The sequence below is a fragment of the Capricornis sumatraensis genome, chromosome 1 (genome assembly GCF_032405125.1).
Source record: "Capricornis sumatraensis isolate serow.1 chromosome 1, serow.2, whole genome shotgun sequence".
Taxonomy (NCBI): Eukaryota; Metazoa; Chordata; class Mammalia; order Artiodactyla; family Bovidae; genus Capricornis; species Capricornis sumatraensis.
Genome location: NC_091069.1, coordinates 215044291 through 215061997, shown reverse-complemented (window position 1 = coordinate 215061997; position 17707 = coordinate 215044291). Strand labels below are relative to the sequence as shown.

Here is a 17707-nt window from a genome sequence, read left to right as displayed (position 1 = left end):
TCACTTGTCTTCATTTTTACCTAATGGCTGGTAAATGCAGGATACTTTGTATGCTAGGCACTCATGCCAAGCATATAAACAATAATCCGTTTTAATCCACATTTTTCCCAGTCTTAAAATTGGTATAGAAATTTTAAATGACAAATTGGCATGTAAAACTTAAGAGCTTGAATTTAAAAACAATTTACTATATATTATTGATGTGTTTTATTCTGCTTCCCAAAATGACTGGGTTATGCCTAAGACATACATTTGTGGGCATTGATCTTAGAATTTTGAGTATGAAGCAATTTAAAACATGTTTTATGCTTGTTTTTAGACAGCATGGAGCTGAGCTATTTATAAGGCTGGAAATGTAAATATCCTATGAATCTTTCAAATTTTAGTTTATATATCACTCTCTTACTCTTTAATTTAAATATCACACTCTTTAAATCGCCAGTAAAATGGTTCCCCGCATTGAAAGGTAAAAGCTATGTTGGTTTATTTTCATATTGTAAGTCAGGCAGACAGGCTTTCCCCTATCTGTCCTGTCACTTTGTTAGTCCTCATCTTTAAAGAAACACAAAGATAATGTTCTGTTTTTCTTCTAATCTTCTTTCCATCCTTTATAATTTCTCCAGTGCTGTTTTGTTAAACATACTGGCTCTTTGGCTAGCTTCTATGATAACACTTTTATTTGTGTTAGGAGCTGGTTGTATGCCCATATTTAAAGCTACAAACACTGGAAGCTTTACATCAAGTACTGTTTGTGAGCTCACCTCTGACATCTAATACTAATGATGTGCTTTGTAAATCCAAATGAGAGAATATGTTAGAGAAAAAAATCCGAAGGGTCAAACAGTTGATACTTAAGAGACATCATCCTGAAGTCAGAGATAGTATTTTTGGTTGGGAACTAATGATTATGAAATAATTGTGAGAGTAATTAAGACCCATGCAAACAAATGTGTTTTCATATTAAAAATTAAAGTTGAATCACCTGGAATGGTATCTTTTATGATTTTTCTGTGCTATATTAATGCTATTATACACGTAAATAGTAAAACACTATTCTCTGGTACAGGATGTGTTAATATTAATAAGTTAGCTGGGCAAAGAATCTTCTCATTTTGCATGCTCAATTTGTACATTGCATAATTAAAGTCCACAGGAGCTTTTATTCTAAAGCATGTGGAACTATTTGGTCTTCCATGACACTCTGACAGTGTTTGCTTTTATATTGAAAAATATATTCTTCCAAAGATGGAAGTGTTGTCTCTGAAGCTGTTATTTCCACACATTCCATGCAGGATTTCTCGCATGAGAAAAGACTGGTTAGAGCTGTCAGGGACACATCTTCAGAAGCACTGTCTTTCTCTTAAATAAACTGGAACTTGCATAAGACTATATACTTATAATTTGTGATTGGCCAAAAATTGAACCAAAGATTTTTCATAAAATGTTCTTTTTTATTTTTTTAGCATATTAAACCAGATTTACTTTTATTCTCTTCATGTATCATTTAACCTTTGCAGCTTAGTATGTAGAAGTTGCTTTGATGCAAGTAGCTCTACCTTGTTAAACCAGTTGTTACAGTTGTTTTTTAAGTAAATTCAGTTATTCATAAAGGCTAAAATCCCAGCATTTTTAGATACCTTGGCTGAGTGTTCAGTAGCTCCTAATTCAACTGTGTATTCATTTCAGCTTAGACTAACCATAAGAGTGTGATCCATAAAGTTGCATTTTTTCCTGCCCCTCTGGCATGTGAAAAAAATACAAAAACATGAAATGACACATGACTGTGGCTGTTTATTAAAGCACTAATTATAAAGGCAAACAACTGGGAACAACTCAAATGACCATCATTAGGTATTGGTAGGAAAAAAACTATTATGCAACCGTATAATAGGTTACTGTATATCTGTAACATAGAATGAGCAAGTCTCTATACTAAAAGACATAGTGCTAAGTTAGAGAAGTAATATACATAGAAATGTATAGCATTCTAATTTTGTGTAAGAAAGAAGAGAATATGTATGCTCATATTTTCAAAAATAAGCAATGGAAGGATAAAGATCAAAACCTAATAAAAAACGATTGCCTGTGGATTAGGGGAAGAACTAGGGGAGTGGGGTAAGAAAGGAAACCTAGACTTTTCTGAATGATGTTTTAATTTTGACTTTAGAAGAATGTTTTATGCAATCAAAAACGAATATTAATTATGAAAACAACAGAGCAAAAGATTTTAAAACTTTTTTAAAATCTGAAACAAATGAACCTGTTATATATCAAGTTGGTAGCATAATCACATGGAAAATTATTTCTCCAAGTGACTTTATAGTGTTTTGACAGCTCATCAGTGGAACAAATCCTGAAAGCGAAAAGAACCATGAATTTTAAATTGCATAACTCATCTTAATAGTAGTGTTTATCTTATTATTTTGAAACTAATACAAAGGCAACTCAGAAAGAACAAGTAAGTGCTTTTGATCATATCTTTAAAGCCTAAGTAATATTCTTAGAATAAGAGGAATAATATACAAATATAAAAGACGCAACAGAAGTATTACAGTCTTGAATTCAGTTGGTAATATCAGCACAAACTTATATTTGTTTTTTCTCTTCTAAAAATACATATTTCCTATCCCACCCACTGAAAAATATGAGAAGCAATGACAATCCAAAAACAACGGGAACCTCTACTGCTCAGGTTATTGTCTTTAAATGAATGTCATTTCCCACTAAAAGGAATCCAAGCTTTTTGGGGAAATGGCTGATTGCAAGTCTAAGACAGGAACTGTACAGGATGAACCTGGGACCTCTTCAGTTCAGTCACTCAGTCATGTCCGACTCTTTACAACCCCATGGACTGCATCATGCCAAGCCTCCCTGTCCATCACCAACTCTCAGAGTTTACTCAAACTCATGTTCATTGAGTCGGTGATGCCATCCAACCATCTCATTCTCTGTCATGTCCTTCTCCTTCCACCTTCAATCTTTCCCAGCATCAGGGTCTTTTCAAATGAATCAGTTCTTCACATCAGGTGGCCAGAGTATTGGAGTTTCAGCTTTAGCATCAGTCCTTCCAATAAATATTCAGGATTAATTTCCTTTAAGATGGACTGGTTTGATCTCCTTGCAGTCTGAGGGACTCTCAGGAGTCTTCTCCAACACCACAGTTCAAAAGCATCAATTCTTCGGTGCTCAGCTTTCTTTATATCCAACTCTCACATCCATACATGACCACTGGAAAAACCATAGCCTTGACTAGATGGACCTTTGTTGGTAAAGTAATGTCTCTGCTTTTTAATATGCTGTCTAGGTTGGTCATAACTTTCCTTCCAAGGAGTAAGAGTCTTTCAACTTCATGGCTTCAATCACCATCTGCAGTGATTTTGGAGCCCCCAAAAATAAAGTCTGTCACTGTTTCCACTGTTTCCCCATCTATTTGCCATGAAGTGATGGGACCAGATGCCATGATCTTAGTTTTCTGAATGTTGAACTTAAAGCCAACTTTTTCACTCTCCTCTTTCACTTTCTTCAAGAGAATCTTTAGTTCTTCATTTTCTGCCGTAAGGATGGTGTCATCTGCACATCTGAGGTTATTGATATTTCTCCTGGGAATGTTGATTCCAGCTTGTGCTTCCTCTAGCCTCGCATTTCTCATGATGTACTCTGCATAGAAGTTAAATAAGCAGGGTGGCAATATACAGCCTTGACGTACTCCTTTCCCTGTTTGGAGCCAATCTGTTGTTCCGTGTCCAGTTCTAACTGCTGCTTCCTGAACTGCATACAGATTTCTCAAGAGGCAGGTCAGGTGGTCTGGTATTCCCTTCTCTTTCAGAATTTTCCACAGTTTATTGTGATCCACACAGTCAAAGGCTTTGACATAGAAAGTAGAAATAGAGCAGAAATAGATGTTTTTCTGGAACTCTCTTGCTTTTTCCATGATCCAGCAGATATTGGCAATTTGATCTCTGGTTCCTCTGCCTTTTCTAAAACCAGCCTAAACATCTGAAAGTTCATGATTCACGTATTGTTGAAGCCTGGCTTGGAGAATTTTGAGCATTACTTTACTAGCATGTGAGATGAGTACAATTGTGCAGTAGTTTGAACATTCTTTTGCATTGCCTTTCTTTGGAATTGGAATGAAAACTGACCTTTTCAGTCCTGTGGCCACTGCGGAGTTTTCCAAATTTGCTAGCATGTTGAGTGCAACTCTTTCACAGCATCATCTTTCAGGATTTGAAATAGCTCAACTGGAATTCCATCACCTCCAGTAGCTTTGTTCATAGTGATGCTTCCCAAGGCCCACTTGACTTCACACTCCAGGATTTCTGGCTCTAATTGAGTGATTATACCACCATGATTATATGGGACCTCTTGCCAGTCTTAACAAAAGAGGTCATATCAGAAGAGTGCTCCCACTCTCCCACTCGTCATATCCAAGAGGCTCCCACTTGGCAAAGGTAGAATCAAAATGTGAAGATGATGCCCACGGACTGAAATGCATTAAATATATAATTATTCATGAGCTCATAATGGTCACCTTTGGACCAGAATTGATCAATAAAGGGAAAGAATTAAACACTCTGCTTTTTCCTGTACAGACTATATTTCAGTCATAAAATAGTCAATGAGGGAAGTTCTTTAGATCAGAGTTAGTAAATATGGTACAAATAATAGAATTAGAAAAAAAATCACCATTTTGCAGTGCCTAATAAAATAATGGATTTAAGCAACAATCGTTAATGTCTGCTAAAACCATTAAGTGAAAGTTTAGTGGAGAACTTAATAATAGGGTAGGACTGACATCATCTTGAACACACTGATCAACCTTAACACCGTTAAAAGTGGAAGAAGCACACCCTAATCTGATGTATTTGGAATTACACAGCTCTACCTGTGATGTATGCTTGACCAGAAGAAACTGAACCTGATACTTAAGCCTGACTAGACCTAACTGCTGGTGTACAGAAAATATGAAGTCCAGAAGAACATCTTAAATGACACCATGATAATAAAATCAGCAAAATCCAGAATATAGAAAATTTTAGAGGCTAAATGATCCATTTTCTCCAATAAATAAATGACAGTGAAAGGAAGGGTTGGTGGACTGTTTGTGATTAAAAGGAATTTAAGATACTTGTTGACTAAGTGTAATATGTGGACTTTGTTTAGATCCTGTTTCAGACGAACCAACCGTAAAAAAACAAAACACTTTTCTTGGGCAATCAGTAAAAATTAAACATGGACTATACAGGACAATATTAAGGAACTGTTCCTAATAATGTTGGACTTAAAGATAGTATTGTAGTTATGTTGCTAGTTTTTTTCCTTAAGCCCTTATCTGAGATGCCTACTAAAATTCTTAGGGGTAACATGGCAAGAACTGACTCATTGGAAAAGACCCTGATGTTGGGAAAGATTGAGGGTAAGAGGAGAAGTGGGGTTCAGAGGATGAGATGGTTGGATGGCATCACCAACTCAGTGAACATGAGTTTCAGCAAACTCCAGGAAATAGTGAAGGACAGGGAAGCCTGGCATGCTGGAGGAGCCTGGCAGGCTACAGTTCATGGGGTCACAAGAGTTGGACATGACGTAGCAACTAAACCACCAAAATATCAATGCCTACTTCAATTTTGGGGGGGAGTGGACCTGAAGTACTTAAAATTAAATCCCACACATTATGCCACTGGAGAAGGAAATGGCAGCCATCTCCAATATTCTTGCCTGGAGAATCCCAGGGACGAAGGGGCCTGGTGGACTGCCGTCTCTGGGATCGCACAGAGCTGGACACGACTGAAGCGACTTAGCAGCAGCAGCAGCATAATGCCATGTTGTTGTTGTTCAGTCACTCAGTCATGTCTGACTTTACGACCCCATGGAAGGGAAACCCACTGATCGATTAAATAATAAGAAGAAAATTAATATATAATTAATGTAAATATAATTATATATCATTATACCAGAGGCTTCCCTGGTAGCTCAGTCAGTAAGGAATCTGCCTGCAATGCATGAGACCCGGGTTCAATCCCTGTGTCAGGAAGATCCCTTGGAGAAGGAATGTTCTATTTGTGGATCTCTAGGGGTAAAATGTTTCTGTTACAACTTAACCATAACATCTTTTTTGTTTGTTTGTTTGTTTTTTGTTTTTTTACATCTTTTTTTTTTAATCCAGTTAAATTTTGTAAGTCATAATATTACTTCATAGAAGGAACATTGTTTAGGTATAGTGCTGTTAACAAGCTTACACATCAAAATACATGGACATTATATGCTCTCTTTTAGACCAAACCACCCTGGTAGAACAAGTAAAAAGAGTCAAAGAAATTGAAGCCATTGAAAGTGATTCTTTTGTTCAGCAAACATTCAGATCAAGTAAAGAAATCAAAAAGGTAAGTTTTCATCCAGGCCTTATGAATAAGCCTTTACATTCCAACTAAAGAGATGCTTTATTAATGGATTTTACTTAAATATAAGTTCTTCTAGTTAGATGAAGTAGGGCAAAAGAGTGTCAGCGTGTTATTGAGAGAAAAAATGAATCAGTGAGAATCAGTTTGTTTAAACTGTTAAAAAAAAAAACCTGTAAAAATGTTTCTAATGGTATTTTTATTTTAAAATTCACCAAGAAGACAAAGTAAAATGTCAACATGACAGTTCTATAGCAGTAATGTGCATTTTGTGAACATAACACCATTTTCTTTTCAAATGCATACATCTGCTTTTTGAATTGACATTGCTAGAGAAAAGTTAGAAAAGAACTTTAACAATAAAATTATTGCCCACATAGTAACGTATATCTGTCTACACTCTTTGTCTATATATGGGTATCACTTACTCAGCTCTAATAAAAGGAGCTTTCGTTGGCATTTTATTTCTGTTGAATATTTGATTTATTATTTCAATCATTATCAGGGTTATTTTTTGGAATTTGTATTCCTTTAGGAAGAAAAGGCTGTCTACTGTGAAATACATGTATTCTTTAATATCAAACATGTATTGAAGATGTGGTATAGTAACTTTTATTCGAAAATATTCTGCATCTGTAGATATATTAATGATTGTGTGTATGGCATTCTACTGGTGAATGTATTGGATTGGCCAAAAAGTTCATTCAGATTCTTTTGTAAGATGGTACGGGAAAACCCAAATGAACTTTTTGGCCAACCCAATATCATAGTTCATTCATTTTGTTTCCTCAGATAAGTAGATATTTAAACAGTTGTAAGTTTGGAGGTATTATATATATATGTTTGTGAATATCCATTATCACCAGAGGATAAATTTTTCAAGATGGAGTTATTTGTTAAAGGTTAATATTGTTTATTTTCGTACCTATTCCCAAAGTCATTCTCCTAAAATACTGTATCAGTTCAAATTCCACCCCAAAGTACAGGGAGAAGTGTGCCTCTCACACCCTGGTTAACACCTAACTTTTTTTTAAGTCAGACTTTTTCATGTTTTCTGACCTAATAGGTAAAAATTGACCTTCTGTTGTTCTGTTAGCATTTCTTTTATTGTTAGTGAGATGGGTGGCTTTTCAGTTACCATATATATTTTAAAATGATTCATTCTGGAGACATGAATTGAGCATGTGCAAGATGCCAGGATGCACTAGACAACCTTGGTTAGTCCATGCCCCTGCCCTGTTATTTTGCTGATTTTGTTTGAACATTTTGTAGTTTGCCACCACAATCTCTGAAGAAAAAGGAGCTGTGAAATGCACATTCATAAATATAGCTGCCCATTTTATTTAATATCTTACTTGTACATGTTATGGGGTCATTCACTTGTCCTAGTAGAATTGTAATTTATTTTGAAGTTGACTTCAGTAGTATTTGTTTTCTAGAGTTCACCTTGACTTCCCAGTTCTCACTGGACACACTTAAGATAAACTAGCATTTTCTTTCTGTGGAACTATTTATTACTCTATGGTTAATATACTAAGTTTTCTTCTAAATAACTTTTTCCCATATGGTATTAATTATTAATATAATAAATTTATTTGCAGTTCTGTTCCTCTTTTCCAAGATAATAGCAGTTCTTCCAGTAACTAGTAAAATTGACAGTGATTGAGGAAATTGATCCAAACCCTGTTTAATATAGTGGAAAGAGCATGAACTTCGGACTCAAGATCTGACTTTGAACTTAACTTTTGCACTTCCTACCATAATTTATGATCTAGAGCAAACCTCAACCTCTTTCTAAGCCTCTGTTTCCAAATTCATAACATTAAACTAGTAATATCTACTTTTTAGAGTAATTGAGGATTAAATATAATGATTATCAAATATCTGACATGTTTATTAATCCATTAACTGTTTATTTCTAAATTATAGACTAGCATCTAAATTATTTGATATCTAAGTATGTTCTACACACTAAGTATGTATAGTGTATACAAAACTTGAAAAGTTCTACTGTAGGTATTCAATCTGTCTGAAGTATAAACCTTACTTCATTTATGTTCTTCTGATATTTCCCTCAGTCTCCTTGCTCACAAATCAGAGAGCTTACTGATAAACACAGAAATTCTTTAAAATTTCTTAAAAGACTTCTGAAATGTATAAATGTAATAATATCTATATATTTTAATTTCAGGATTTGTAATTTTTCTACCTTGTTATATTCCCAAGAAAAGTTTTAAAATATTATTTCCTTTGATTATTAATCTTAAGATAACTGATTAAATCCAAGGGAAAAGCTGTTCTTCCCAAATTTATAACAAACCCTTTGTGTAGTTAAATGGGCTTCCTATGAAAGCAATATAAAGGAATTTCACCTACCTCTCTCATCAAAGGGACCACCATTATTAATTATTTTAATAATTAGCTTTTATTTGCTTTAGTTTTTAGTGCTGAGTTGGAATTTACTCAGTTTCAGTATGGCTTTTCTTATACTTCCAATTCAGATGCCACAGTTAAGCATTAAGAGGACAAGGATGGAACCCCTAGGGGGTCTCTTCATTTTGTAAGCAACCTTAAGAAATCTGTGTGAGGGCAACCCACCTTCTGTCTCAACTATCTCTTAAAAAAAATTTCCCCTTAACAATAATTCATAGAAAGATATAAAATTAGAACAGGCTAGCTCTTGGCTAGAAAAGAATGACAGAGAAGCAGTTCAGTTCAGTTCAGTTCAGTCGCTCAGTCTTTGCGACCCCATGAATTGCAACGTGCCAGGCCTCCCTGTCCATCACCATCTCCTGGAGTTCACTCAAACCCACATCCATCGAGTCGGTGATGCCATCCAGCCATCTCATCCTCTGTCATCCCCTTTTCCTCCTGCCCTCAATCCCTCCCAGCATCAGAGTCTTTTCCAATGAGTCAAGTCTTCGCATGAGGTGGCCAAAGTACTGCAGAAGCAGCCTCAAAATATTAATCCAGCACTGCGAGTTGAGCCACTTAGAAATATGTTTAGTTTAAATATTTTACCAATAATTTTATTTATTTCCTCTAAATTCAAACCAGATTACAATAAATCTTGCATTTAGCAATTAGGAAGCAGTGGTCAAAAACATGAGAGGGAGGGTCAGACGTGGAGCCACGTTCTGATTCTGCCATTTGCTGACCATATCCTTCAACTGTGTAATAGTTTCATTACACCTTGACTCTCTTCTCTTAAAATGGGGATAATACCTATAGCAGAGGTTTTTATAGGATGAACAAGATATTTACATAAAACAGTTAACCACATGCCTGGCATATATAAATATTCAAGAAATGAAAGCTATTGCCACACCTTGTCTTCCTGCTGCTAATCCACCTTCCCCTCTCACTGAAGACCAAGTGCTGGATGTGTGTGCGACTTCCTTCAAAGCGATTTTAGACACAAAAATTTCCATTTTAGTTCTGCCAGAGATTGTTTTATGTAATTTTTTATGTTCTCTATACCTAAAATTCTCCTTACTTGAGGCTTGGTGATCTACTGTATTACCAAGCAAAGAGTTTTAAAATTACTTTTACACAGTAACTTACTGGTTTCATGTATAGACATCAGCTTGAAGCCAGTTTGTTTCGACACAGCCATTTGGAAATGTTAAAGCACTAAGCAAATGGTATAAAACAATGTTGTATCCCAGCCCCACTTTTTCATATATATTTAAATAACTTAACTAAAATAATAATTACCATTATAATGGCTACCATTATACTAGACATTTAACTTTTATAATTTAACTAGTATCCTAGTAACATTTATAACTGAGGTTCAATAAATTTTATAATGCATGGTTAAATCTAATAAATGATTGAAAGCAGCATCTAAACCAAATTTGTCTAACACCAGAACCCATTGTTTTTCCTACTGATTAAATGTCTCTCATAATTGTAACTCAATGCATATTCCCTGTTAAGTTATAAAAAAAGCATGCTTTGAAGTGACCCTAAAAGGGGAATATGCTAAAAAGCCTCAGAAGATGGCATTCACCTTGGTAAACATACAGTAAGGCTAATAAAATATTAGCTATCCAACCCTGGACTTGTATTCGTTGTCACATATCAAAATCATCAGAAGAGCAGGGATGGGCCAGCAAAGCATAAATTCGCACTGGACTGTAATATAAAACAGTAGGCCAATTTATTAGTTTAGAAAGTAATATCCCTTCCATTTGCTAAAATGTCTGTGTCTGCAATATGAGGTATAGATTCAGGATGTCCAAGAAGATGAATTATTTATCAGGAGATGACTTAGCAAAGGGAGGTAAATTGTCTAGAGGACCATTTCATCCAGGTCATGGGGAGATCTTATGGGCTATCCTTTTCTTGAAAATTAAATTATGACCCAAGTTTCAACATCCTTCTCTCCTGGACAATTCTACACATGTTGGTATAAAATTTGTATCTCTAAAGAAGGCTTTTGTATAACCTAATGACCCCTTCCATTGGTAGAGTCTTCAGCTGTATAAATTCCACTAATTCAACTAGGGAGATATTACCAGAAAAGTGGCTATCACCAGTGACATGCTAGATGGTGTGTCTCCTGCAACACGTTGATTTAACTAGCTTTAACTCTCTACCATCCTATTCTCTAATGTGACTAGATAGACAGTCTGACAGTTCCTGATATATCATCAACTTGAGAAACCAAGATGCAACTTGTTTTCAGACTGCTCTCCCAGATAAGCTTATTATAAGTTATTCAGTCCTAACATTGTATTTGGCTGATATCCACCAGTGTTCAAAAAGGGTACCTAACTAAGCAGCATGGTCATTTGTTCTTTTACTTATAAAGTACATATTAAAACAAATTGTTCCAAACTGAACCACCAGGTGGCAGTGCTACTTAAAGCCAGATGTTTGATCGTGGGCTGGCCGTATTAAGGGTTTTGTAAAAGTCACATTTTCTCTAAAACAGCTTTCCTCACTTAAAGAAGCAATTAATCATTTTCCTCACGCATTTTTAAATTCAGTTCAGTTCAATCAGTCGTGTCCAACTCTTTGCGACCCCATGAATCGCAGCACGCCAGGCCTCCCTGTCCATCACCGTCTCCCAGAGTTCACTCAAACTCACGTCCATCAAGTCAGTGATGCCATCCAGCCATCTCATCTTCTGTCGTCCCCTTTTCCTCCTGCCCCCAATCCCTCCCAGCATCAGAGTCTCTTCCAATAAGTCAACTCTTCACATCAAAAGGGCCCAAAGTACTGGAGTTTCAGCTTTAGCATCATTCCTTCCAAAGAACACCCAGGGCTGATCTCCTTTAGAATGAACTGGTTGGAACTCCTCGCAATCCAAGGGACTCTCAAGAGTCTTCTTCAACACCACAGTTCAAAGGCATCAATCCTTCGGCGCTCAGCTTTCTTCACAGTCCAACTCTCATATCCATACATGACCCCTGGAAAACAATAGCCTCGACTAGACGGACCTTTGTTGGCAAAGGAATGTCTCTGCTTTTCAATATGCTGTCTAGGTTGGTCATAACTTTCCTTCCAAGGAGTAAGCGTCTTTTAATTTCATGGCTGCAGTCACCATCTGCAGTGATTTTGGAGCCCAGAAAAATAAAGTCTGACACTGTTTCTACTGTTTCCCCATCTATTTCCCATGAAGTGATGGGACCAAATGCCATATCTTCGTTCTCTGAATGTTGAGCTTTAAGCCAACTTTTTCACTCTCCTCTTTCACTTTCATCAAGAGGCTTTTTAGTTCCTCTTCACTTTCTGCCATAGGGTGGTATCATCTGCATATGAGGTTATTGATATTTCTCCCAGCAATCTTGATTCCAGCTTGTGTTTCTTCCAGTCCACTGTTTCTCATGATGTACTCTGCATATAAGTTAAATAAGCAGGGTGACAATATACAGCCTTGATGTACTCCTTTTCCTATTCAGAACCAGTCTGTTGTTTCATGTCCAGTTCTAACTGTTGCTTCCTGAACTGCATATAGATTTCTCAAGAGGCAGGTCAGGTGGTCTGGTATTCCCATCTCTTTCAGAATTTTCCACAGTTTATTGTGAACCACACAGTCAAAGGCTTTGGCATAGTCAATAAAGCAGAAATAGATGTTTTTCTGGAATTCTCTTGCTTTTTCCATGATCCAGCGGATGTTGGCAATTTGATCTGTGGTTCCTCTGCCTTTTCTAAAACCAGCTTGAACATCTGGAAGTTCACGGTTCATGTATTGCTGAAGCCTGGCTTGGAGAATTTTGAGCATTACTTTACTAGCATGTGAGATGAGTGCAATTGTTCGGTAGTTTGAGCATTCTTTGGCATTGCCTTTCTTTGGGACTGGAATGAAAACTGACCTTTTCCAATCCTGTGGCCATTGCTGAGTTTTCCAAATTTGCTGGCATATTGAGTGGAGCTCTTTCACAGCATCATCTTTCAGGATTTGAAATAGCTCCACTGGAATTCCATCACTTCCACTAGCTTTGTTTGTAGTAATGCTTCCTAAGGCCCACTTGACTTCACATTCCAGGATGTCTGGCTCTAGATGAGTGATCATACCATCATGATTATCTTGGTCACGAAGATCTTTTTTGTGCAGTTCTTCTGTGTATTCTTGCCACCTAATATCTTCTGCTTCTGTTAGGTCCATACCATTTCTGTCCGTTATTGAGCTTATCTTTGCATGAAATGTTCCCTTGGTATCTCTAATTTTCTTGAAGAGATCTCTAGTCTTTCCCATCCTGTTGTTTTCCTCTATTTCTTTGCATTGATCTCTGAAGAAAGCTTTCTTATCTCTTCTTGCTATTCTTTGGAACTCTGCATTCAGATGCTTATATATTTCCTTTTCTCCTTTGCTTTTTGCTTCTCTTCTTTTCACAGCTATTTGTAAGGCCTCCCCAGACAGCCATTTTGCTTTTTTGCATTTCTTTTCCATGGGGATGGTCTTGATCCCTGTCTCCTTGTATAATGTCACAAACCTCCGTCCATAGTTCATCAGGCACTCTATCTATCAGATCTAGTCCCTTAAATCTATTTCTCACTTCCACTGGGATTTGATTTAGGTCATACCTCAATGGTCTAGTGTTTTTCCCCACTTTCTTCAATTTAAGTCTGAATTTGGCAATAAGGAGCTTATGATCTGAGCCACAGTCAGCTCCTGGTCTTGTTTTTGCTGACTGTATAGAGCTTCTCCATCTTTGGCTGCAAAGAATATAATCAATCTGATTTCAGTGTTGACCATCTGGTGATGTCCATGTGTAGAGTCTTCTCATGTTGTTGGAAGAGGGTGTTTGCTAAGTGGTTATTTTTAAATTAACCATTATTAAATAAAAAATTTTATGTTCTGATCCTAACCATTGAGAACTTTATGTTTTCTTTATATACCTTATATGTATAAAAGCTATTTTCGAATAAAACTGATGTACTGTGTAGGTAAAAACAAAATCAGATTACTTGATTTTTGTAATAGAATGTTATCTCTGCCACCTGAATATGTGCAGTCTGCATCTTTGGCAACTAGAATAACAACACTTCACAATTTTTTAAGGTTGTTCAATATGGACAGCTAGTCTCCTAGCTGAGCCCTGTCATAGCCTGGCCTAGTTACACAGAACAGTATGCCCACTTCAGTATTTTTGCCTGGAGAATTCCATGGACAGGGGAGCCTGGCAGTCTACAGCCCGTGGGATCACACAGTCAGACATGACTGAAATGATTTGGCACACATGTAATACTCTTTTCCCTGTGTGGCAACACATAATTTTAAAAAATTGTGTCTTGCACCTCACTGGGCTGGGATACTTCCCCACTTCCCTTGGGTGGAACATGGGGTTTTACTGTTACATGTCTTCAGTTTTATAAAAAGTCAGTGTAGTATCACTTAGGGCTATGAGTCTTCTATGACCAGTATTTTGGAGATGTAGTAATGTTTGAGGTCTGGGGAAAAAATATATTGGTTGCAAAATAAAAGAAGAAAACTTCCAAATCAAATTTACTGAATATTTCTTTAAACATCTCTATTGTAACTTGTTGCAATTTGTGTTTATATATATATATATTGGTATTTTTTGTTAGAGATCTGTCACCCCTTCAGCAAAATGTCATCTTCAGTTTGGACAGGGAACATGTCTTCTTATTCTCCCTGGTGTACCCAGTGCTAAGCAATTAGTAGTGCTTAGTAAGTACTGGTTAAATAGACAAATCTCCAATTCTGAGATAAATCATTCTAATAACTAATTCATGCATATTTCATTTTCCCCAGTGGCATCTGTTTTACACTTCATTCAGAGAAGTGGATGTTCAGAAGTAGGAAAGTCAACAAAACATGGAAATTGAAAAGCTATAGGTTTAGAACAATGGGTGCAGAAAAAAAATAAGGCTAGTCAATCATCTAGAGTTTTTTAATTTTAACTTTTAATTCCAGCTTCTCATCTAGTTTATCTCATCATTCATTTCATATTATCCCCGCAGCCCTGCTGTGAATTAGGCACTTCCCTGACCTCCTCCCTCAGGGAAGGAGATGTTAAAATTAACCTGAGTAGTACTATACTCTTGGTTCTTTCCAAGCAGGCACAATGATTTATTAGTCTTTTGTCCCTGGTACCAAGCACAGTACCTGGCCTATGGTATTTTGTACAGTGGAATAGGATTCAACCACAAACAGGAATGAAATACTGATATACATGTTAAATGAAAGAAGCCAGTCACACACACACACACACAAAAAAAACATATTGTATGATTCCTTTTATATAAAATGTACAGAATAGACAAATCCATAAAGACAGAAAGTAAATGAGTGGTTGCCTAGGGATGTCAGTGTTGGGGAGAAATGGGGAGCAGTCACTGCTAATGGATATGTGTTTTTTTAGGAGGGTTATACAAATGTTCTAAAGTTGTTTGGAGTGATAGTTTCAGAACTCTGCTGATATAATAAAAGCAATATGAATTGTGATATGGAATTAAATTTCAGTAAGGCAGTTATTTAAGAAATAGTAATAAAAATCTTTAGATTTGCTTTTTATACCTAAAGAGACCAGCTCAATGGAGATTTGTTGCCTACTTGTTTTGATTAATAGAATTTACATCTGTGTAATGTATATACTTTTTCAATAGTATAGACTCATAAGTACAAATTTCTTAAGAAAAATATGTTGATTGTAAGAATAACATTTTCACAATTTTTTTGTATTTGTTTGCTTGTTTGAGGAATAATCTGTTATTCCGTATCCTAGGGCCATGTTGAGGTTAGTATCATCTCAAAGGAGGCCAGTTGAGCAATTATTATTCAAAATCTAAAGTGCTTTATGTTTCAGTCAGTGGAAGCTAGTGAAGTGAAGCATGCAGCAGCCACATCAGGACCAGCATCAGTGGTGTCTGATCCACCGAGTACTGAGAAGGAAATAGACCCAAGCAGCATCCCTACTGCTATCAAGTACCAAGATGACAATTCTCTGGCTCATCCAAATGTAAGACCCTTAAGCCTTAAGAATGTCAGCTTAAGTCTAGTTCACTGAAGTTAATTCAGACTGCTGTTCTTTTGAGCTGGTGACAAAAATACCATTGAAGGAAATGGATTCATATGTTCGTATTTGCCAAAAATAAGACAGCTCACCCCCAGCCCTTAGAGCTGTTACCAGTATTTGAATCTGGTTTGGGCCATCCTGTGTTACCTGATTTCTAGAAGATTCTTTATGTGGTTAAGAAAAACAGGCAAAAAGAAGAGTTTTGTTTCGTTTTTTCATCTGGCACTAAAAGATCTAATTCTGGCTCTGCTCCTGTTGGCTTATTGACTGTGGGCATGTCATTAACGTCATATTGTGCTGTCTTCTATGAATTAGGGTCATACCACTCTGTCTCTCAGAAAGTTAGGAAATAAACTTTACAAGATGAAATGTAAAATTGCTAATAATTTTTATATTAGCCCTTTTACTCAAACTTTCCAAGGGTTATTCCAAATAGATGATCTTCAGTTAAGAAGTCATCAAGAGTTAAGTAGTATCTAAATCTTGTGCTAAAGGATGTATTCTATAAAGATGATTTGAAAGATTTTCAAATCCAAGTTATTTGGCAAACAATGATATTTTTCTTCTTTTTTTTTTCATTTCAGTTATTTATTGAGAAAGCTGATGCTGAGGAAAAATGGTTCAAGAGATTAATCGCTCTCCGACAAGAAAGGCTAATGGGCAGTCCTGTGGCCTAAAGTAATATTCATGTGGTTGAATTAACAGTAACATTGGAAATTTAGGTTTTTAAATCCTAGTATTAACTTTTTACTCTTAAAAATAATTTAGTTGATTATATAAAAAGGGTAATCTCATTTCATTCTTTTCTCATGTAGGCTCTACTAGTTGTTGATTTGAACTTAATCAAACATTGTGAATATTGAAACTAGTATAAAGTTTTAAGAATGCATGAAAATGTCATACTGTTAATAAAGCTAATCCTAAAAGTATTAGTATTAAAATAAATGGTATACAGTAGTGTTTCTGAGTACAATTTGAAAAATATCAAGTTGCTGTTTAAAGACACAATTTTGATTGGTCATGAATATAAAAGAATCAAAATATATGCTGTGTAAGTGTGAGATTTCATCTTCCATGTATTTTAAAACCATTTGAAAAGTTTTATTTCACCTTACTACAAAATTTTAAGCACAATAACAAGCACTGTAAACAATCTAAGCAGAATGAGCCATGCTATAATCTTAGAGGAATAACACATTTAGTGAAAAACGTACTTGAAAATTAAATAAATTGATGGTTTGTTTGAATTGAGATCAGCTTTTAATAGGTGCTTCTTTGGAACATGTTAGCAGTTCTCAGCTCCTTCTTTTGAAAATTACACATTCACACTAGACTTAACCAGTTGACCAGATATTCATGATGGAGAATCATTTCTGACAAAACTGCTAAGAGCTCTCACTTCAGCCTTGCTTAACCAACTGCTGTGTACTGCAGAAGAATCCAGCTAATTGTAATTTTGATAAGGCTATCTGTCATTGTAGAATGCCTTTCTCTGGTGGCTGAATGAAAATCAGCTATGCATTCCATACTGAACATGCCAGAGATAAAGGCTTTTAGGCCTGTCTTACAAACTAGTTTTCAACAGCTGACATGAATATTTCCCTTTTCTATTCTGCTCAGTTTTGTATCTGTGAAGACTGTAGCTCAGAACAGAAGCTAAGCATGAAAAGTTCTTGGGCTCAGATTGATGCCATCTTTTTATATTTCTGAAACTGCTAAAATTGTAATCCCTGTTAAAAATGAAAACTCTAAGTAACTTAAAATCAATTGCAAAAGGATTGGAAAAAGACTGATGACAAAATACTTGCTTTCTATACA

The 17707-nt window shown here is 35.9% G+C and overlaps 1 protein-coding gene across 3 annotated transcripts in view; it reads left to right on the top strand.

Annotated features, from left to right (window-relative positions):
- Positions 1-17043, top strand: part of RSRC1 (arginine and serine rich coiled-coil 1) — a 444205-nt gene extending 427162 nt beyond the window's left edge. For all 3 annotated transcript variants that reach the window (XM_068979359.1, XM_068979344.1, XM_068979354.1), the window contains 3 exons: positions 6274-6380; positions 15680-15832; positions 16474-17043. In XM_068979359.1, coding sequence (XP_068835460.1) covers positions 6274-6380; positions 15680-15832; positions 16474-16566 — 353 coding nt within the window. In that variant the 3' untranslated portion in view covers positions 16567-17043. The remainder of the gene's footprint in view (positions 1-6273; positions 6381-15679; positions 15833-16473) is intronic.
- The last annotated feature ends 664 nt before the right edge of the window (positions 17044-17707 follow it).